Source organism: Vanellus vanellus, assembly GCF_965231255.1.
Source record: "Vanellus vanellus genome assembly, chromosome: 7".
NCBI classification, from domain to species: Eukaryota; Metazoa; Chordata; class Aves; order Charadriiformes; family Charadriidae; genus Vanellus; species Vanellus vanellus.
The window spans coordinates 38029495-38050407 of record NC_138912.1 but is presented as its reverse complement, the minus strand read 5'-3'; the positions used below and the strand labels follow the sequence as shown (position 1 = coordinate 38050407).

General features: G+C 55.4%; 2 protein-coding genes across 2 annotated transcripts; one reads left to right on the top strand and one right to left on the bottom strand.

Moving 5' to 3' along the window:
* Positions 1-2313: 2313 nt before the first annotated feature.
* LRRC20 (leucine rich repeat containing 20) lies at positions 2314-13217 on the bottom strand. Its single transcript, XM_082486637.1, has 4 exons — positions 13068-13217; positions 11211-11360; positions 9354-9521; positions 2314-2900 (listed from the first exon to the last, which is right to left on the bottom strand). The coding sequence occupies exons 1-4, from the start codon at positions 13147-13149 to the stop codon at positions 2749-2751; spliced, it is 552 nt and encodes a 183-aa protein (XP_082342763.1). The 5' UTR covers positions 13150-13217; the 3' UTR covers positions 2314-2748.
* Positions 13218-14620: 1403 nt separating this feature from the next.
* Positions 14621-16770, top strand: EIF4EBP2 (eukaryotic translation initiation factor 4E binding protein 2). Its single transcript, XM_082486543.1, has 3 exons — positions 14621-14809; positions 15486-15662; positions 15752-16770. Exons 1-3 carry the CDS (start codon positions 14671-14673, stop codon positions 15781-15783), a joined length of 348 nt encoding a protein of 115 aa, XP_082342669.1. The 5' UTR covers positions 14621-14670; the 3' UTR covers positions 15784-16770.
* Positions 16771-20913: the final 4143 nt, after the last annotated feature.

Sequence of the window (20913 nt, the reverse complement as noted above, 5' to 3'; positions counted from 1 at the left end):
GGGGGGGAGCAGGTCTGCGCAGCACCCACCCTCGGGTGTCCCCCAGCTTGACGCAAGCAGGGACGCAGGAGGATGCCGGGCTGCCTGCTGCGGTGACGGGACTGACTCCCGGCTGCAGTTTTAAGGCAGGAAAAAAAGGCAAATTTTTGCTTTACGGCTCAGCTTTCACCCGCCCGCAGGTCAGCCCCGCTCTGCGAAAGCACTGCAAAGCCGCTGCATGGTGGGCGGCTCTGTCATCCCCTCATCCCCGTGCCGCTGCCGGTGCTCAGCTCGCCAGCCAAGATGCTTTTCCCAGATGCCAGGACCACCGGCTTCCCTGCGGCTCCGGCACGCCAGGGAGGTTCTGCCCGGATGCTCTACCCTTTCCCTGGGCGCAGGATTCGGCCAAGGTGTTTCCAGTGGGGCTTCAGAAAGGCACGGAAAGGGGTTTTGCAGCAGCGGCACGGGAGAAGGAGCCTCTCGGAGAGGCAAAGGAAACATCAGGGCTGCTGGGGCAAGATGCTCCGGCTGGTTGGCATCAGATGCACCCGCGCAAACCGGCTTCGTTAGCAGAAGCGATAGCCAAGATGAAAGAGATTGCCCAAAACTGGTGATATTAAGCCCGAAACTTTGCTGGACTTTGTCTCTTTGGGCTGCAGTATTAGCGGGAGGTGGGTGTCCGAGTGATGAGGAGTCACAGGCGGGTTTCAAAAGCGAGGTGGAAGGCGAGGAAAGGGAAATAAGGGGCTGCCCGAGCACCCGGGTTGGCTCTGGATGGATGGAGGTGTCCTCCGTTCGGCGCTGACATCTCGGACGCGGTGACGAGGGGATGGGGGGGACCAGCCTGGGGGAAGGGGGGGGGGGGGGGGCGATGGGCCACTCACCTCCCTGCCTGGCCATGGGAAAGCGCCGCAGGAAAAGGCTGGGATGGTGGAAGAAGGGTCTGGGGGCTGGAGGTGGTGGACACCTTTTTTGGGGGGGTAAAATAAAATAAATCAGGTCTCGGTACTCACCTCCGCCATCCCAGCCCGTATCCGGGGGCTGCATCGCCGGCATGTGGGCAAGGGGAGGGGGGGTGTCTGCCGCCGGGGGAGGGGGGGGGGGGTAGTTTGTCCCCGTCCCTCCCCCGGTCCCCCCCTGCCCGGGGCTGAGCCCCGGTGCCGGTACCGCGGTGCCGGTGCTGCCGCGGCAGTTGCAGCTCTTCTCCGGCTGCAGCGGAGCGGAGAAAAAGCGGGGGGGGGTGGGGGGAGAGAGGCGGGGGGACAGCCTCCCATCCTCCCATCACCATGGATACCGGGGTACGCGCACCGAACCCCCCCCTCCCCACGGCCGAGGCAGCACGGGGAGGGGGAGCAGCCCACGGGAGGCAAAGGGAAAGCTGGAGCAGGTTTGTTCCCTGGGGGAGAGTCGGGGTCTGGGTCCCCCTTGCCACCCCCGAGGTCCCCACGATGATGCCTCCCTCTTTTCCCTCCAGCTGATGGCTGGTGTCCCCGGCAGCGCTCCTGCCCGTCCCGGGGATGGGGGGAAAACGTGCCGGGAACCCCAAGACGAGTGAGGAGGATGCTTGTCCTCCACCCCGTGTAAATCACCCACGCGGTGGGGAAAGCAGCACGGTCCTTAGGGATGCTGGTCCTGGCCCTGGCCCAAAAGCTGCTCCACTCCACTCCAGCTCTCCATCATCGCCAACATCAACAAACCCCCTCTTACCACGGTCTTTTACCAAAGTCGGGTTTGGGCAAGTCTAGAAGTGCAGTATTTCCATTCCTGGCAGCCCCCAGGGTGGGGAAGCGTTTGTCCCTTAAAACCACGAAGGAACGAACATGGGAAATGTTTAAACAAGGCGGTTTGAGATAACACCTGCGATTCCCAGGAGGTTTTTTTGCAGGCATCCAGCTGTTAAGAGACACCAGCGCGTCTGGCAGTGGGCTCCTCGCCACCAAGGAACCACCGTCCCCAGGCTGTATCCTGAGCCCCACAGCCCATTTCTTCCTTGGAAAGAAAGTGGCACAACTTGAAGACCCACACCACCCAGGAGGGGGGTGCACGCTTCTGGGGACACCCGTGGGGTGAGCAGTGCGTGGGGACCTGCTTTGGGTCGCTTTGATTTCCACGGTGAAAAAAAAAAAAAAGCACGGGGAAAAAATACTGCTCAGGTCTTGGCAGGATCCAGCCGGAGGCACCAGCCCGAGCTGCAGCGAGCACCTGTGGGGATCTGCGGAGGGACTTCTTTAAGGAGATGACGACTGATAACTCAAATTTAGGTAGATATAAAAAAAAACCCACACGTAACAGGAAAACATTTAATCAGGCAATTGGCACATCGCCATATCAGCAATTCAAGGGGGAAGCCTTATGGCCACAGGGGTGTCCCCCGCCATCCCGGATGGAGGTGCTCCCCGTCACTGACCAGGCAGGATGGATGCAGTCGAGCATCCAACTCCCCTCATTTTACCCAAACCTCGCACCGTGCGCATCCCGGCTCCGCTTCCCTCCCCAAGCGCTTGGCAAAACACAAAGCGGGAGATTCCCTGGCTTGGGAGCTGGCAGAGCCATCCCTTTCGCGGAGGAGCCCCGCTGCTTGCTTTTTATTAAGGAAAAATAATTAAAAAAACCCCCCACACGCAAAAAAAAAAACCAACGAGGGACTGGCTGCCTCGCTGCAGGTTTGGGACAGAAACGGGAGCGTAGCAGGGACTGACCTAAGCCCAACCACTCCCGCAGGCAGTCGCCCCTCGGCAGAGCACGTCCGGGCGCCCTCCTGAGATGCTCTCAGGCTTTGGGGCCAGGTTCCTCCGGCGACAGCAGCAGGTCGAAGGGGACGAGGGGCCGGATGAGGAGCCGCACCTCGGGGCCGACGGGGTTCTCCCGCAGGTTGAGGCTCCGCAGCGATGCCATGGCGGCCAGCTTCTCCGCCGGCACCTCTGCAAAAGAGAGCACCGAGGTGAGCATCCAGCCCGGCGTCGGCTGGCGGGGAATTCGGGGCGGCGGAGAGGGGCGAAAGCCACAGCAAGATGGTCAGCCCAGAGCAAACCCCACTCCCGCCGGTCTCCAGGCTTTTATCAAACCAGAAACATCATCAAATAATACTAAATTACATGACTATTCGAATGCCTGGGCAAGGTGCAAACACCACGATATGAAACGTGGACATTGCCCTCCAGTTCTCCCACTGCTAAAAAAAACCCTGCTGGGGTGCTAAACTGGTATTCAAAGACTTATTCCCCTATTTTATTCCCGCTGTTGCAATGCCCAGGAGCCCTCACCAGGCTAACGGGAGAGCACCGTGCTCTTTGCCCTCGTTGGACGGGCTGCAAAACGGCTCTCAGCCATCGCCAGGCACCCTCCTATTTTGCAATTCCCATGAATTTGGACGTTTTCCTTTACATTTCCCTTATGTTTCTTTTTTTTTACATTAGAAAAAAAGTGCAGGTCTCATGGGGGGTCCCAACGTGAATCCACTGAGGAACAAGACCGATCCAAAAACCTAACCGTTAAGATTGTTAAAAGATGATAGATTCAGCTTTTTCTAACATATCACAATATTTTGGGCTGGAAAAGCCCCCCAGCCTGAGTTTACCAAGAACAGTTTCTTTTTCTTTTGGCCACCAAAATGACAAGAGCCTTTCATATCCGCAGCTCTGCTTTCTTCTGCCAATACTTGGAGCAGAATTGCGGCGTTGTAATTATAGCTGGGCGGGTCATTATGTGATTTTTAAACCGTGAAACTTGTTTTATGCTGGAAAAAAGACTCAAAACGCCTTGACGGCTTTTTTTTTTTTTTTTTTTTTTTTTTTTTCCCCCCTCTCTCCTCCAGAGCGCTGCGCTATTTTCTGTAATACACGTATTTCTTAGCGGCGCATCCCTCTCATCAGGCTGAGCTTCACGTGGATTTTTTTATACCTCTTCTTTACGGCGGATTTGTTCACCGCCGCTCCCCTGTATCATTTTGCATTTTTTTCCCCCTGATGCACAAAAAATAATTTTTTTTTTTTTTTTGATAGATCTTCCTGTTTTATGATCTTCTAAGGCTACGCAGAGTGATAAACCCCCGCTTTGTTTAAATTTAGGGAGTTAAGGAAAGTATTTTAGGGAGCAAGCCCTGCCCAGGGTGGGAAGAACCTGACTCTGCGGCTTAATTCAAGGTAAGGAGCGGTGACTCATCCCCGGTATGAAGTGACAGGCAGGGCACGCAGGCTATACGTCTGTGCCGTGGGAGCTACAAACCCCTCTATAAGCAACCTGAAGCATCGCTTGCCGGCTCCCCGGTGGATTAAGCACTCACGTTTCAGCCTGAATTATTCATGCCAGTTAAGCCAAAAAAAAAAAAAAAAAAAGGCAAAAAAAGAGGCTTTTTCATAATTAAAGCAAACAGTAATTTTCTCAGATCAGAATACGATAATAAGTGAGTGAAAAACCCGGCTCCTTCAGATGAAAGGGCTGCTGAGGTGTCGGGAGGCATCTGAGGAGATGGACATGAAAGGGCTGCCGAGGCATCTGAGGAGATGGGTAATGAACACTAAGAGCCCTGACGGTCTCGCAGACACGTTCGGCTGAAAATTGGAAGCGGAAGGACCCTGCTCAGCTCAACAGAACCGCTTTCCGGTCACGTTTTGGCATTACCCGCATCCTTTGGTGGCCACCAGCTTCTGCCAACCTCCTCCAAACCTGCCGATGGAAAACCACTCGGTGGCTCCTCTGCGGCTATTGACAAAGATGCATTTTCCATGCCATTATCCCAAATTAAGGGTGCCTCTCTGATGCTCAGGAAGAGAAAATTAGCCACAATTTCCCCCAGCAGTGACCTGCCCAACCTTGATAGTGGTCTCCGGCATCCCCATTGCTGTCTCGACATTTCTGCCTTAAACCATTAATCAAGGAATAAGGGAAAGAGAAACAGAAGCTTCAGGCACCAAAAAACCCCATGGACTTGGGAGCTGAAGATGCTAATTTGATATCACTCTAATTAGCTGGGGAAAAGTTAAAAGCACTGACATTAATATATATTTCCTGCCTGACAAACCTGATCTCCTTCTATGACAAGGTGACCCGCTTAGTGAGTGAGGGAAAGGCTGTGGATGTTGTCTACCCAGACTTCGGTAAAGCCTTTGACGCAGTTTCCCACAGCATTCTCCTGGAGAAACTGGATGCTCAGGGCTTGGATGGGCGTATGCTTCGTGGGGTGAAAAACTGGCTGGCTGGCCAAGCCCAAAGAGTGGCGGTGAATGGAGTTAAATCCAGTTGGTGTTCCCCAGGGCTCAGTGCTGGGGCCCGTTCTCTTTAATATCTTTATCAACGAGCTGGATGAGGAGGTCGAGTGCTCTCTTGGTAAGTTTGCAGAGAACACCCAAGTTGGGCAGCAGTGTTGATCTGCTTGAGGGTAGGATGGGTCTACAGAGGGATCTGGACAGGCTAGACCGATGGGCTGAGGCCAATGGTGTAAAGTTCAACAAGGCCAAGTGCCGGGTCCTGCACTTGGGTCACACCAACCCCATGCAGTGCTACAGGGGAAGAGTGGCTGCAAAGCTGTCCGGCAGAAAAGGACCTGGGAGCATTGGTCAACAGCCAGCTGAACATGAGCCAGCAGTGTGCCCAGGTGGCCAAGAAGGCCAACAGCATCCTGGCCTGTATCAGAATAGTGTGACCAGCAGGATGAGGGCAGTGATCATCTCCCCATGCTCAGCGCTGGTGAAGCCCCACCTCGAGTGTTGTGTTCACTTTTGGGTCCCTCACTACAAGAAAGACATTGAGGTGCTGGAGCATGTCCAGAGAAGTTCAACGGAGCTGGTGAGGGGTCTGGAGCACGTCTGATGAGGAGTGGCTGAGGGAACTGGGGGTGTTCAGCCTGGAGAAAAGGAGGCTGAGGGGAGACCTTCTCGCTCTCTACAGCTCCCTGAAAGGAGGGGGGTCGATCTCTTCTCCCAAGTAACAGGTAGTAGGACAAGAGGAAACAGCCTCAAGTTGCGCCAGGGAAGGTTTAGATTAGGTATCAGGAAAAATTTCTTCACCAAAAGGGTTGTCAAGCATTAGAACAGGCTGCCCAGGGAAGTGGTGGAACCACCATCCCTGGAAGGATTTGAAAGACAGGTAGATGCAGTGCTGGGGGACATGGTTTAGTGGTGGTTTTGGGAGTGCTAGGTTAACAGTTAGACCTGATGATCTTAAAGGTCCTTTCCAACCAAAATGGTTCTGTATTTCTGTACATAATTACACTCCAGGGTTAAGAGCTTGTTAAGATGAAAAGAGCAGTTCATAGCACTAAATGTCTCCTTTCAGAGCCCACAGACTCCAGGCAGGCATTAATTAATCTCCTTTTACTCTTCTTTCCCTTTAGCTGGAAAACATTACCTACCATCTTGAGCTGTAGTTCAGCAAGTTTTAGCAGGTGACTCAGCCCTCTTTCAGCAAGTGCTTTTAAACTGTTTTGTAGCCCCGCTATCAGCTCCTTCAGCATCACCGAGAGGATGACAGGCAGGACCAGGAATAGCACATGGCTGTAGTAACACCAAAACCCAAACCATTTAGGAACCTTCATACCGGTAGAAGAAGCCACATTCCTTCCCCACATTCCATCTACCATCTGTGGAGCATCCTTCCCTTGCCTTTTATCTGGTCTTTTATCTGGAGCAGGGTCCTCAGCTCATTATCGGGCTAAGTGGGGCAACCTGGGTCCCAAATTATAAAAGGCAGCAAAATGCACTTTTTTCCCCATGCTGAGCTGGCAGGAAGCATGTGGGTGCTGCTGGAGAACAGCATTAGCTTTCAGATGTGTCAATGGTTTCTCTAAGAACATGTCAGTGTTCCTCATGAGACCCTACTGCTAAAACATGGTCCTCAACTAGCTGTAGCAGGTGAGTTGTATGTATAGGGTTGGGGTGCTTCAGCCTGGAGAAGAGAAGGCTCCAGGGAGATCTTAGACCCCCTTCCAGTACCTAAAGGGGGTACAGGAAAGCTGAGGAGGGACTCTTTATTGGGGAGTGTAGTGATAGGAGGAAGGGTAATGGCTTTATACTGGAAGAGGGGAGACTTAGATTAGATCTCAGGAAGAAATTCTTGGCTGTGAGGGTGGTGAGCCCCTGGCGCAGGTTGCCCCGAGAAGCTGTGGCTGCCCCATCCCTGGAGGTGTTCAAGGCCAGGTTGGACGGGGCTTGGAGCAACCTGGGCTGGGGGGAGGTGTCCCTGCCCAGGGCAGGAGGGGTGGAACTCGATGATCTTCAAGTTCCCTTCCAACCCAAACCATTCTATGATATGCAGGGAGGGGAAAAAAAGATGTCATCTCCTACAGCCTGGCCTAAGACCTCCTGGGGTGAAATGAGTGTCCTGCTGCCATATTCCTGTAGGCAAATGGCTCAAATCCTACTTAGCTGTTAAGGAAAACCAAAACTTGTGCTGTTTAAATTCAAGCTGATGGGGTCTCCCTAACTGTCCTTCCGCTCTTGTGCTGGGCTGGTGTGGAAGGAAAAAGTATATACAAACAGAAGCTCATAAATAACCTATAAAACTGTCTTAGCATATAAAAAAAATGCATATATATATATATAAATGGAAACTCCTGTACAGATATTGCAGCCCGGCTGCAAGCTCCGAGCGTGCTGTGTCTGTGCAGAGCTGGGAGCTTGGTCCTCATGAGCTCAGCCTGGAAGGCTCAAGGGCAAGCCAGGAGATACCACCATGGTCCCAGAAGGTGACGTTGGGGATGAGGTCCTTTGTCTTGGATATGATGGAGTTGAGTTGCTGTGGCTCTGGGGTTCTCCAGTCCCTGGGAGGCCACTGCTCAAAGGGTCCCTGAAGGTATTGGGGAAGGTACTCGGGAGTGACGCAATTCCCCTAAACTTTTGTTTCCTTGGGAAAAATGGGCTGCGACACCCCTGGCGTCCTACTCTCTGCCTCTTCCTTTTCCAGAAAAAAATGCATGAAATAGGCTAATCTTACCTCTTTCTGCGCCCAGAGAGCATCGTGCTCACTCCTAAGATGTGTCCCTAAAATGTTTTAGCTTGAAATTGTTAATTTCTACCCTGTCGTTGTTTTTCCTGAGTCTGATAACAGCAGCTGAGGGGAGCCTGGTGGGAGGTGACCGAGCCTGGTGGGAGGTGACCGAGCCTGGCAGCTGGGTTTTCTAGCTGCCTTCTCCCCCAGGATTAATCCAGCTGGGCGCAACCCTCGGTGTAGTCTATCCTCCCTGCATTTAAGCCGGGAATAATGCAACAAAAAGCTGCATTCCCTCCCTGCTGCAACCCGCTCGCACAAAACGAGCTGGGGGGGGGGGGGGGAATAGGAAGTTTGGAGACCTCGGCTCCTCCACCGAGGCCGATCGAAGCTCAAACAGCGATGGAGGGAACCAAGAGCGAGACAGCTCTCTCTGGGAGGTGGGGGGGGGGGAAGGGTGAAGAAAAATCGCATCTTTTGCCGGCTCTCACGGCGAGTGAGGAGGCAGGATTTAACGTCTTGCATTTCCACGGGGAGCGGCTGATGCTGTTAATAAAATTTGGGGTCGCAGGGAGCAGCTTTCCCCGCCGCCGCTGAAGCCATCCCAGATAAAACAGCAAAATTGAGTGGACTTGATATTCGCCTCCCCGCGGGGTTTGCGTGGGCTGTGGGGGATGCTCCAGCCTCAGCTCTTTGAAAGCTTGCTCCTAAATAAATCCTCTTTTTATCCGCGTGCTGCCCACTTTTTGCCCGGCTTTTGGGGCTTCCAGCTTTACACATGAAAGATTTCCCTCCCGCTGCGGGGTTGGGGAACCAGTGGCTCTTACCATCCCTTTCCTTTCATTTATTTTTTAGGCGATTTTGTAGTGTTACAGCTCCTATTTGCTCCGGGAAAATGTTCAGGTGGGCTTGTGCCCTTACTTTACTTGGCAGCGAACATCCCAGCCCGGCATCCTTGGAGCCAAGCGAGAGCAGAATGGCTGGATCCTGCGGGCAAGTCTATTTTTTGTGGTTTTTTTTTGTGTTTTTTTTTTTATTTATTTACTAAATCTGGTGGTTTTGAGTTGCAGCTGGAGCTGCCTTTGAGAGCCATATCCCAGTCCGGTGAATAGGGCAGCTTGAATGGAGCTTGATTTTTTTTTTTTTTTTAATTTTTTTTTTTTTTCCCCCCTTATGCCTGCAACAGCTTTGCCCCAGGAGGCAATTCAAGCGTTAGCAAAAGCAGGTGGATAAGGAGGCTCTGTCTCTTTAGCATCTCCCCGGCACCCACGTGCCCTTCCCCCTGCCAAATTCATGCTCCTTTGGCCGGATTGCTGAGCCATCCCTCGGTCCAGCTGCATCCTCAAGGAATTGTGGACCACGAGCGGAGCATCACCCCTGGGAAGTGCAGTTGCCCCCCCCGGGTGATGTTCATCCTCACCCTCCAGTGGGGGGAAAATGGTCCTTCTCACCTGCGATCTCATTCTCTTCCAGGTCGATGGTCTCCAGGGCGGCGACGGCGGTCAGAGGCTCGGGGAAACGCCGAAACCTGTTGCGGGAGAGGTTGATGGCCCGGAGGTGCAGCAAGGAGGTGACCTCCTCAGGCAAGCGGTGCAGGTAGTTGCCCGCCAGGTTGAGCTCTGCGGTTCGGGGAAGAGAGGAGAAAGGTGATGGGATGGGGTGGGGTGGGGGGAAAAAATATTTTCATGTATAGCTTAATTTACAGCTTCTCTCCCTCACGGGCTGCCAGGTCCAGCAGTGGAATTCCAACTCCAAAAATGAGATTTAATTTTTTTTTATTTATTTTTTTTTTCTTGCTCATCTTCATGGTTTGCTGTTGTACCTTTTTGCCTGCTGTGAGTATCGCTTTTAGGAGCGGTATGTTTCTTGGCTTCCTCGGGCTTTCCTAATAAAACCCGTGCAGCGTTTTGCCAGAAGCAGCTGTAGAAACGAATAATATTTCTTTGTGAAGCCAGAGCAATTCCCGCCCCCCACCCCCCCCCTGCGCCGAAGGACACTTGTCACTGGCTTAAGGCAGGTTTTCTATCCTCGTGTGCCTGAACCCCTTCTGAGGTATAAACAAAGTGGTGGAAGAAATGTATTTATATGTGGAAAAATACCTATTCTACAGAGTTTAACCCTCTGTGATGCTTCCCCCCCCCCCCGCCCCCCCCAGAAATGAGCTCCTGTGGGGCCAGGAGCGGCACCCCTGCGTGAAATCCCATTAGCCACGGGAGCAGGACCCCAAGTCCCGCTGTCCCAGTGCCCTTCTCCAGTGACACAGGGCTTTCCGCTCTAAAAATACCCGCGCAAGCTGCCCTGCCTCGGCTAATACCTGATATTTTTAGGTCCTGCCTTATTGAGGCTGGTGCAAGGCTGTCCCCAGCCCCGGGGGCATCTGTCCCCCGCAACAGCCCTGCTGAGGCCCGGCACGTTCATCACCGGAGTGATTTGCTCACTGGTGGAACGAAGCCCTGGCTGGGGGGGGAAAAAAAAAAAAGAGACTTAATTTTTTTTTCCGCCCCCCTTCAGGGCTCACCCATGTTATGTAGAAAAATGAAAATTGCTTTGCTTTGCTGGAGGTGTTTCTTTTCTCCAGCTTAGGGGGGTTTCCACGGGTGATGCCCCAGCTCCAGGACAACACGGGAAGCCTCCCCAGACACCCACCGTGGTGGCACTCGCGCAGTACCTTGTATGAGCGAAATATTTGCTTTTAAAAAGCGGCCAGAGCCCCGGGGGCGCTGCTGGAGGCAGGCAAAGCCCCTGTGCAGCCCCCAGCATTCAAAACCACGGCGCCGCGTGCTTGTGTGACCGTGTTTTAGCAGAAGAGCCGCTTTTGAGGCTCTGCGGGGACTTGTCCCCATCTCCTGCGGCGAGTGGAGTTGAGCGACTGTCACTGATGTCTCCCCCGTGGGGGCTAATTAGCCAGCAGCAAGCCAGCGTCCCTCCTGCAGCCTGAAATGCCCCATCTCTGCCATGCACCATCATGCCCAGGCTGCTTTTCCCCATCCTCTTTCATCCCCAGCCCCATCCTTGGAGGGATGATGACCTCGCAGCAGCCGGGCCACCGCTGGAGGTGGCAGGGCATGAGTTTGGGAGAGGTGAGCACGAGCAAAACCAGTGCCTTCCTCCTCCAAGGGCTGGAAATGGTAAAGAAAAACCTGGATTTTTGGAGGGGTGGTGCTGAGCTAGAGCTTGGATTGAGGAGCAAAACCTGTGGTGGGGAAACCCTCCGGTGCTGTGTCTTCCTCCGCAGCAGCCTGGGGGCTCTCTGCTGGGTCCCCGGCGTTTGGAAGCAGCTGTCGCAAAGCGAGAGGGCTGTCCCTTACCTCTCAGCTGGCTGAAGGTGGTGATGAATCGGCTGGTGAGGGACTTGAGCTCGTTGTTGGCCAGGGAGATGTGGTGGATCCCCTCGGTGACGCTCCTCATGGCCTTGTAGATGCCAACGGGGAAGGCGATCAGCTTGCAGTTGGCCAGATCTGCCCCCAGAGAGACCCGGGAACCTTATAATACATCCCAGCTGGGGTGGAGCAATGCTTGCCACCTTGTTTTCCACCCCTCAATGCTCAGTTTGCCTGTCTGGGTGCTGCCACCCATGGATGCTGAGAAGTCCCCTGCCGTACTCCTCTCCATTGCAGGGATCTTTGCGATCACCTCCACGAGCACCAAGAGTTTGTTCCCACCAGCGATGCTGAGGGTGTTCCGCCTTAGGTGCGTTCGACCCTAAATCACATAGCAAATACTTCCACGCTGTGGTGTCCTTTTGGAAACCCTCAGCCATGTCAAATAACTTCACAAGTTCAGTAATCTGCTCCTCCCCATGTCCCTCGCTTCCTGGGGATGGTCAAACAGTGCAGGGATGCCTCCTCCACCACTGACCATGATGGGGATGGAGCAGGGATTTCCCTGCCCATGCTCCTGGCTGGATTTCCAGCTTTGGAGTTGTCAGCACATGAAAGATGTGGACGTGGACCAGTTGGAGCGGGTCCAGAGGAGAGCCACGAGGATGCTCCGAGGGCTGGAGCACCTCTCCTATGAGAACAGGCTGAGAGAGTTGGGGGTGTTCAGCCTGGAGAAGAGAAGGCTCTGGGGAGACCTTGGAGCCCCTTCCTGTATCTGAAGGGGGCCTACAGCAAATCTGGAGAGGGACTTTTTATGAGGGTATGTAGTGATAGGATGAGGGGGGAATGGCTTCAAAGTGGAAGAGGGGAGATTTAGATTAGATATTGGGAAGAAATTCTTGGCTGTGAGGGTGGTGAGCCCCTGGCGCAGGTTGCCCAGAGAAGCTGTGGCTGCCCCATCCCTGGAGGTGTTCAAGGCCAGGTTGGACGGGGCTTGGAGCAACCTGGGCTGGTGGAAGGCGTCCCTGCCCAGGGCAGGGGGGTCAGGACTGGATGGTCTTCAAGTTCCCTTCCAACTCACACCATTCTATGATTCCCAGGGAGATGGGTGCTGCCCCATGGCAAGCAGCGGGGAGGCAAGAAGGATTTGGTCGCGCTTCTCACCTGGTGGCATTCTTGTTTTGCTCTGAATCATTTCTGTTTCCCCTTCCGGGATGTGCCAGGGGATGGAAGCCCCATATCCCGGCCCCGTGATGCTCAGCTCGGGCTCTGCCGCCTGCCCCCTCCCCAAGGCCATGGTGGGGGCTGCACAAGCTCAGTCCTTCCCCCCCCCCCCCCCACTTCTCCTCTTGCTCAGGAGGACGTCAAGAGGCTGAGCGATGGAGCGTATGCTGGTTTGTACCCCAGGGTGTATCCAGCATGAATAAAAATGAGTGGCTTTCATCTCTCTCTCTCTCTCTCTTTTGATGAACTGCACCGGAGTCTCGGATATCGGCTAGAAACGGGGAAATTGCAGAAAAACACAAATCTGACAAGGCGATGCGGGGAAAGGTCTAGTTCCCGCCATCGCTTGCCAAGAAGGACTTTACCCCTGGGGAATATCCCATGGGATTACGTGCCACACTGCTGGGAACCCACTTAAGCTTTGGGGGGGGGGAGGGGGGCATTCCCTTCCCCGGCGCTGTGGGTGCAGCACCCGTGGAGGGGGGGAACAGTTGTTTTTTGTTGGTTGGTTTGTTTTTTTTTTTTTTTTAGACTGTGGCAGCAAAAAATAGAGCCCTGTTCCCAGACACCCGATCCTTCTCCGGGCCCCAAGCAGGAGCCGAGCCGGAGCGCCGGGCTTACCCAGGGAATCCGTTTTGTTCTCCACCGTGTCGTTCACCTTCCTGGCCACCCGGGCCACCGCTTCGCCCATCCTCTTCTGCATGCGGGTGCCCGGTCCCGCCGGGGACGCGTTTGGGTTGCGGAGATCCACGGCTGAAGGGAGAAAGAAGCCGCTCCGGCCTCTCGGGAGAGGGATGCTAAAAATACCCGTTGGGATCAGCGTTCCCAGGGGAGGGAGGGAGGCAGGCTGTGCTGGGGCTGGCATGGTCCTCGGAGTATGAGGTTCCTAGCTTTCCAGGGTGCTACATTTGGGATATGGGGGTGCATCCCCTTTCCTGGTGTGGGATATGGAGATGCTTCCCCTTTCTTAGTGATCCTGGGCACAGGATTCCCAACTTTTTGGGTCGGTGCTCTGGGGATGCATCCCCTTTCCTGGAGGTCCGGGGCTGGTTTAGCCCTTGGGGTGCAGGATTTTCAGCTTTTTGGATTGGTACTTTTGGGATATGGGGTGGCATTCCCTTTCCTGGTTTGGGATACGGGCATACGTACCTTTTCCTGGTTTGGGATCTGGGGATGCAACCCCTTTCTCGGTGATCTGGGGCTGGCATGGTCCTTGGGGCACAGGATTCCCAACTTTTTGGGCTGGTACATTTGGGATATGGGAATGCATCCTCTTTCCTGGTTTGGGATCTGGGGAATGCACCCCCTTTCTCGGTGATCTAAGGCTGGCGTGGTCCACAGGGCAGAGGATTCCCAACTTTTTGGGTTGGTATTTTGGGCTATGGGGATGCACCCCCTTTCCTGGAGATCTGGGGATGGTGTAGCCCCTGGGGTGCGGGAAGCCCAACTTTTCAAGTTGGTGCATTTGGGATACGGGGCTGCATCCCCTTTCCTTTTTTTTGGGATACAGGGATATATACATTTTCCTGGTTTGGAATATGGGGATGCACCCCCTTTCTTGGTGATCTGGGGCTGGCGTTATCCTTGGGGCACAGGACTCCCAACTTTTTGGGTCAGTATTTGGGATATGGGGATTATTCCCCTTTTCTGGTGATCTGGGGGTGGTATAGCCCCTGGGGTGCCGGATGCCCAACTTTTTGGGTTGGTACTTTGGGCTATGGGGATGCATCCCCTTTCCTGGTTTGGGATATGGTGCTGGTGTAGGCCTTGGGGCGTGGGATTCCCAGCTTTTTCGGGTTGTTACAGTTGGGCTGTGGGGACGCATCCCCTTTCCTGGTTTGGGATACGGGGGTACACCCCCTTTCCCGGTGACTTCGATCAGCTCGTCCCCCTTTCCCGGTGACTTCGAGCAGCTCTGCTTAGCCAAAACTTGTGTGTGTGTCCATCCATCCGTCCCCCCTATTTAAAAAAACAAAAAAAAACAAAAAACCAAAACAAGCACCTCTCTCTTCCCACGCCGGGAGTCGAACCCGGGCCGCCTGGGTGAAAGCCAGGAATCCTCACCGCTAGACCACGTGGGAGGGCGCGGGCAGCGCCGCCCGCCCCCGCGCCTGCCCCCTACCGGCGGCGGGGGGAGGAGGCGGCGGCGGCGGCGCGGGGAGGGCGGAGGGCGGAGGCGGCGCCCGCTGCCGCGCCGCCTCCGCGGGGACAATAGCGCGGGGCCATGTCGTCCGCCGGCGGCCGCCAGCCCAGCCAGAGCCGGGCCATCCCCACCCGTACCGTCACCCTCAGCGACGCGGCGCAGCTCCCCCCGGATTACTGCACCACCCCCGGCGGCACTCTCTTCTCCACCACCCCCGGAGGTAAGCGGCGGGGGGCGGACCGGGGCCTGCCGGGGCGGGCGGGGGGGGGGTAAGAAGGAGGCCCTCCCGCCGCCTATATCGCCTCCGTATGTCGTGTATATCGAGCGCCTTAAAGCAAGCGCCGTGGGTTTATCACCCGCCGGTCCCGTCGGGGGGCTGCTCCCGGTGGGACGTGGCGGGGTGGTGTGTGATGAGGAGGGGGGGGATATGGGGGCTCTGCCCCGTCCCTCGTGGCCCGGCCGGGCTGGAGGGACACACACACACACACACACACACACACACACACACGACACACGACGAGGTTTGGGGGTGCCGCCGTCCCTCGGCATCCCCTGGGATGAGTTCCCACCACTGCCATGAGTTCGCCAGGCCTCTGCGTGGCGGCCAGCGCCCGGGCCAGCTGGGACCCATGTGCCACCGTGTGTGTGTATGGGGGGGTGGGGTTTATCCAGCGCCAAATTATCGCCCGCCGTGCCCAGATAAGAGCGGGCAGAGCAGTAGCGGCCCCCCCCCCCCCCCCCCCTTCCCTTTCCCGCTTATCCTTGGGCTGCGGCGGATGGAGGTCCTTGGCCAGGGCGCCTGTCCTGCCAGAAGACTCCTTCCGCAAACAAGAGCTGCCACGCTGGATCCCCCCCTTTCATTCCTCCTCTTATCCCCCCATCCCCCCTTTTCTCAGGCACCCGGATCATCTACGACCGCAAGTTCCTGCTGGACCGCCGCAACTCCCCCATGGCCCAGACCCCGCCTTGTCACCTCCCCAATATTCCCGGCGTCACCAGCCCCGGCTCGGCCGGCGAGGAGCCCAAAGCGGACGCCAACAGCCTGAACCACCAGGAGGGGAAGCCATCCATGGGTAAGGGACCCCCGGCATGGGGTTGGAGGGGGAGGGGGGAGGTGACACTCCCACACCCCCTTAACGCTTCTCCCGTTGCCTCTCGCCAGGGGACGACGCTCAGTTCGAGATGGATATCTGAGCGGGAACCACGGAGAGGCAGCAACTCCCCAGACCTGTGCACATCCCATTCGGCTTAGCAGGATCCGTCCCGGCGAGGCAGAGGTGGCAGCGGTCCCCGCCGGCGTCCCCCTCTCCGCTCGCCTCCCCCTCCCCACACACGCACCCCTTCATCTTTCCGGGGAGTGTGGCATTGGCTTCTCCCTCTTTGTGGGTGACCGGTACCAGCATGCGCCGGACGGAGCATCCCTTCCGAATCCGGCCCTATTCCTCCTCCTCCTCCTCCGCGCACCGGCAGCCTAATCTCCACCAGGCTGCTTTTTAAACCATCCCGTCGCCTCTTCTGCTGCCTCATCCTCCACCCTCCCCACCCCCCAAAAAGACCCTCCCATTATCCCAAACCTCCTCTTGCCGGCGGCTTGGCGGTCCGGAGCTGCGCCACCCTCTTCGCCCCTTCTCCCGGAAAATTTGGGCAGCCTCTCGGGAGGAGGGGGAAAACGTCAGTCCCTAAACCGAGTGCCCTCTTGCACCCCGGGGAGGGGGAGATGTTGTGGTTTTTTTTTACAGTCCCCACCTCCCCCCCCGAGGACCTGCTGGCATTTGGTGGAGGACAATGTTGGCAGCCCGTTCCTTCCCTTCGGTGCTCCGGGCGCACGCGTCTCTCTCCTACCCGGATTTCTTCCGTCTCGGCCCTTCGACCAGGGGCCGCATCCCTGACCCGCCAGTCGAGACTCAGAGCGACGTAGCCATATGTTACAAAAAGAAAAAAAAAAAAAACCAACCCAACTCCCCAAACCCCTTGCTTTTATTTTTTTGGTACTAAAAAGGGGCACTTTACCGGCAACGCTTCTTTTTTCAGGCTGGGGACGAGCGCCTCTGCGAAAGTGCTTTCTAGTGCTTTTTTAAGTCTTTTAATATCCCTCTGCCCCCCCCATCCCACTCCTTTAAAATGTGAATAATACAGGAGCGAAATCCCTCGGCGCCGCCGGATCTCTCAGGAATAGCTGGGCGCCCCAGTGGAGGTCGGGGGGGGGGTGGGGGGTGTGGGGGGGGAAAGATGTGGGATGAGACGCCGCGGGGATGTGATGCAGCATCCCCGGGGCGCTCCGCTTGCAGGGTGCCGGCGTCGGTGCTGTCCCTCCGCATGCTTTTGGCACCGGGGCTTCCCCCCGGAGCCGGGTCATGCTGCCGTGGATAAGGGTTTTTCCTTGTTAAACTCCCCGGCTTGGCGCGTTGCGGCCGTCCTGCCTGTGCCCAGCATCTTGGAACCCCCCTCCCCCGACGCCCCCCGGATTTGGGATTTAATTTCTTTTCCTCCTCTCTCGGTGCAGCTCTCGCCTTGAAGAGCGGCGTTCGGTGAGGGCGCGCGTGGCGGGGGGACGCCGCGGCGGTGCCGTGTTCTGTGTCCCCGTCCCATCCCGTCCCCCTCCCCGAGCCCCTCTTAATTTTTAAATTTTTATTATTTTTTTTTTTTTCTTCTTATTGCCTGTTGGGAGCCGTGGGCAGCTTTGCAACCTTCTCAAGTGCCATTTTTATCAGCCCCCGCCTGAGTGCCTGCTCCATCCATCCTCCCTCCCTCGCCGGGGGTACCCCCTCTCCCCGGTACCCAGCCCCGGGGACGGTGGCTCTACGTACTGGGGACGGGTACGCCCCGCACCGGTACTCGTGCTGCAGGTTTTGTGCACTTTCCGTCCGGTAATTTATTTCTCTTAGGTGTGTTTGGCGCGGGTCGGCGCGGCGGCTGGTTGCGAGCTCCCGTCTTCCAGCAGCTTTTCTCGCAAGGGCGAGGTGGGGGGGTGTCTTCCGTTTGTTTTGCTGGGGGGGAGGGGGGGGGGGATTAAAAGGCAAAAAAAAAAAAAAACAAAACAACCCAAACCCAAAAAAACCAAAGGATTGGGATCTCTCCCGTCCTTTCCCTTGCGTGGGTAGCGCTGGGTGGGATGCGACGTGAACTCGTAGCCGGCCGTCGCGGGCGCACGAGTGAGTGAGTGCAAGTAGAAATATGTATATGCGTGTGGGTGGGTGGTGATAAGACACACACAAATATATATATTATATATAAATAAATATATTTTCCTTAAAGCGAAGATCCTAGGAGGTCTGTTAGGCCCTCGGATGGAGGGAGCGAGGACATCCTTTGCGGAGCGGGGACGGCCGCCGCGGATGCAGGGGACCCGGCGCCTCTCTCGGCACAGCCGCTCGTTTCCGGAAACCTGCTCTCCAAGCCCCCCCAAAAAAAAAAAATTAAAAAAAAAAAAAAAGGCAAAAATATAGAAAATATCCGAGGACAACTTAACTTACGGACAGGAGCCGGAGGGAAACCACTTATTTTTATTATTTTTTTTTATTTTTTTTTTTCCCTAAACGTCCCCTTTCCCGACCTCCTTTCGTCTCCGTTCCCCATCCCGATGACTTTCTCCCGGTTCTCTTTGCTAACGGGGCTGGGGGCTGAAGAGCAGGGAGGGAGTGCCTGGCCTCACCGGGGCAGCTCCTCTGCTAGTCAGGGTATATAGATTTGGGTTTGCGTTGGTTGTTTTTGGGATTTTTTTGTTTTTTGTTTTTTTTTTTTTTTCTTTTTTTACCGTCTCTTCAAGCAGGTGTTTGGGAGTCGAAAAGCTCTCGCCGGTGGTTGCTGTTACAGTGAGATCAATAAAGATCTTGGTTCTATTAAATCGAGGTGCTGGAGGTTTCTTCTGACCGTGGCTTTTCTTTCCCCTCCCAAATTCTTTAGGTGAGTTGCTATCCAAATTTCCAATTTGGAAAAAAAAAAATAAAATAAATGAAAGGGGGGGAATCGAGGCCAAGGACAGTAAATCAGGAGTGCGCCTCTGGCCGGGCGGAACTCAAGTGTTATAAAGGAGAAGGGGAGGGTCAAACCTGGAACCAACAGCCGAGGGTTAAGGGGGGGGGGGGGGAGGGAAACGACAACACTCGATTGCAAAATTTCACGTACAGAAAAATGGGATTTTTAACATGCAAAGGTCTCCCAGGGACAAATTGGGCATTTATCCTGCACCACCGGGTGCGGGAATGTATGGAGACCTCCTGGGCATCCAACCAGAGAAGGTACCACGGGAATGTCCCACTTGGGACATCTCCGACCCGCACTCCGAACCTGCAAATAAACTTAAGCCGAGCTCAAATTGCCGACCCCCGCCCATTTCACACACCGCCTCTAAATGCCTTTTTGCACCACCCTGGGGGTACCTCCCCCTGTGGCCCCCCCCTCCCATGACCCCTTCCAGCTGATGCTGAAAGGAACATCCGCCGGCACAGCCGCCCATCCCTGCCTTGCGAGCGCTGGGGAGGATCCCGAAATTCCACGATTCTACGAAATGTCGGCTGCCACGCTAAGGCATGGCATATAAAGTGGGTTGGGTGTTTTTTTTTTTTTTTGGGGGGGGGGGGCTGCAAAGCTGTTGCAAAGCCAAAATTGTCTCACAAATCAGTGCTGGCCAAGGAGAGAGCCTGGGGGGGTACAGCCATGGGGTGTCCTGTGTGTTGTCCCCCCCCCCCATGCCCAGGAGCACGTTAAAGGCATCTCTCAGCCTTGGCTGCCCCATCCCTGGTGCTCCTGGAGCGACGCAGCCCTTTGCGGGGGTAGGTGGGGGGGCTGTGCTGATGCAGGTGGGTTGTCACGAGTTGTCCTGCTCCAGGACAATTGTCACTTTAATTATATATATATATATATATATATATATATTTAAGTTTTAAACTAAGTAGCGGCAAAGTCAGCCTTTTTCTATACCATCCAAAACCGCTGGGTCCCCCCGGATGGAAACCGGGAAGGATGTGCAAGTTTTGGGGGGGGGGGGGGGCCCTTGAGCATCCCGGTCCTGCCATGGATGCGGGCGCATATTGCAGCAGACAGGAGTCCGGAGAGGGGCTGTCAACATCGCGCTGTTACCCGGGTTGTTATTATTGTTAAATTATGACTATTAAATTATTCTTATGACTACGGTCTTGCTTCTTTGCGCTCCTCTCCGGCCTGATCCTGAGTCAAAAAGGGGGATGTAGGAGGAAGGGTGGAGAAGGCAGCGAGGAAACCCCTTCCTTCGGAGCAGGCACTGATGCCCCTCTGCCTGCGGGTCCCCAAATTCCATCTCTGTTAAAGGGGTGCCTAAAGCCTGTGGGGGCAAAAAAAAATCTGGAGGAAAGCTGTGTCGCTTGGAAGCAGGCAGCAAGGCTTTTTTAAAAAAGAAAAGAAAATAAAAACAAGATATTTCTCCCCCCCCCCCCCCCCGCCACTGAATGGGAGCGGTGGATGGTGGGTTTGCGGGTCTTTTTTAATTCCGAAATGTTTGCATGTACGCGGAGGAAAGGAGCAAGACGGAAAAGATGCTGGCGAGGCATTTGGGAGCTCCCCTCGCCAGGGCTTGGCTTAGCCCACGCGATGCCGGGCTTAGAGGAACGCCAGCTGTTTTCCTCCTGAATTTTTGGGGGAGATTTTTCTTTTTTTTTTTTCTTTTTTTTTTTTCTTTTTTTTTTTTCTAAATCTTGGATATTTCGGCCGAGCCGAAGGCCGGGAGCCTGGCTAGTATCTAGGATCCCGCTTAACAAACTTTCCAGCCCCGCTTTCCAGCCGTTACCATTTTCGGCCTGCCTCCGGGCTCCGTTTACATTCCTGGCCCTCCTTCCTAGCGCCGGTGAACGTGTTAACGCGGTTTTTCTCCTCTCCCTTCAGGCTGTTGGTGTCCTGTAAACATTTATTTGGCGGTGCCTGGCGGAGGCGGCGCGGCGGCCGGGGATGGTGCTGGGTGCGAGCAAGGCTGCAGCGCCGGGGCGTTGAGGGTTCCTGAGGGAGGTGGGGTTGGGGTTCCTCCTCAACGGGGTCATCTGAGGGCTGAGAGATTGACCTAAATGAAACGGGGGGAGGCAGCTTGGAGCTGAAGGAATCGGGTTTTCACGGGTTGGCTAAAATAGCATCTTCCCGCGGCAGTAGAATAAGCGTAACTCCTGTTGGGAAGAGGAGAAGCCGAAAGTCATCTCATGGCTTTACTCTGTGCTGTGATGGAGACCAGCAGAAGTTGAGCAGACCTTGGTGCTGGCCCTGCTGGGACTGGCAGAGCCGTCGCAGGAATCCACCCTGGTGCCTATACGTGCCAGGGAGCAGCCAGGTGGGCAGCAGCCTTATTTCTCCGGGGACCTGTCC

Excerpts from the sequence above, each read along its gene's own strand:
- LRRC20 (XM_082486637.1), bottom strand. The coding sequence starts at position 13,149 with ATGCAGAAGAGGATGGGCGAAGCGGTGGCCCGGGTGGCCAGGAAGGTG. Across the intron at positions 11,361-13,067 it reads GAACAAAACGGATTCCCTGG|ATCTGGCCAACTGCAAGCTG; the intron begins GTAAGCCCGGCG and ends CTCTGGGGGCAG. Across the intron at positions 9,522-11,210 it reads CACCTTCAGCCAGCTGAGAG|AGCTCAACCTGGCGGGCAAC; the intron begins GTAAGGGACAGC and ends CCCGAACCGCAG.
- EIF4EBP2 (XM_082486543.1), top strand. The coding sequence starts at position 14,671 with ATGTCGTCCGCCGGCGGCCGCCAGCCCAGCCAGAGCCGGGCCATCCCC. Across the intron at positions 14,810-15,485 it reads CTTCTCCACCACCCCCGGAG|GCACCCGGATCATCTACGAC; the intron begins GTAAGCGGCGGG and ends CCCTTTTCTCAG. Across the intron at positions 15,663-15,751 it reads GGAGGGGAAGCCATCCATGG|GGGACGACGCTCAGTTCGAG; the intron begins GTAAGGGACCCC and ends GCCTCTCGCCAG.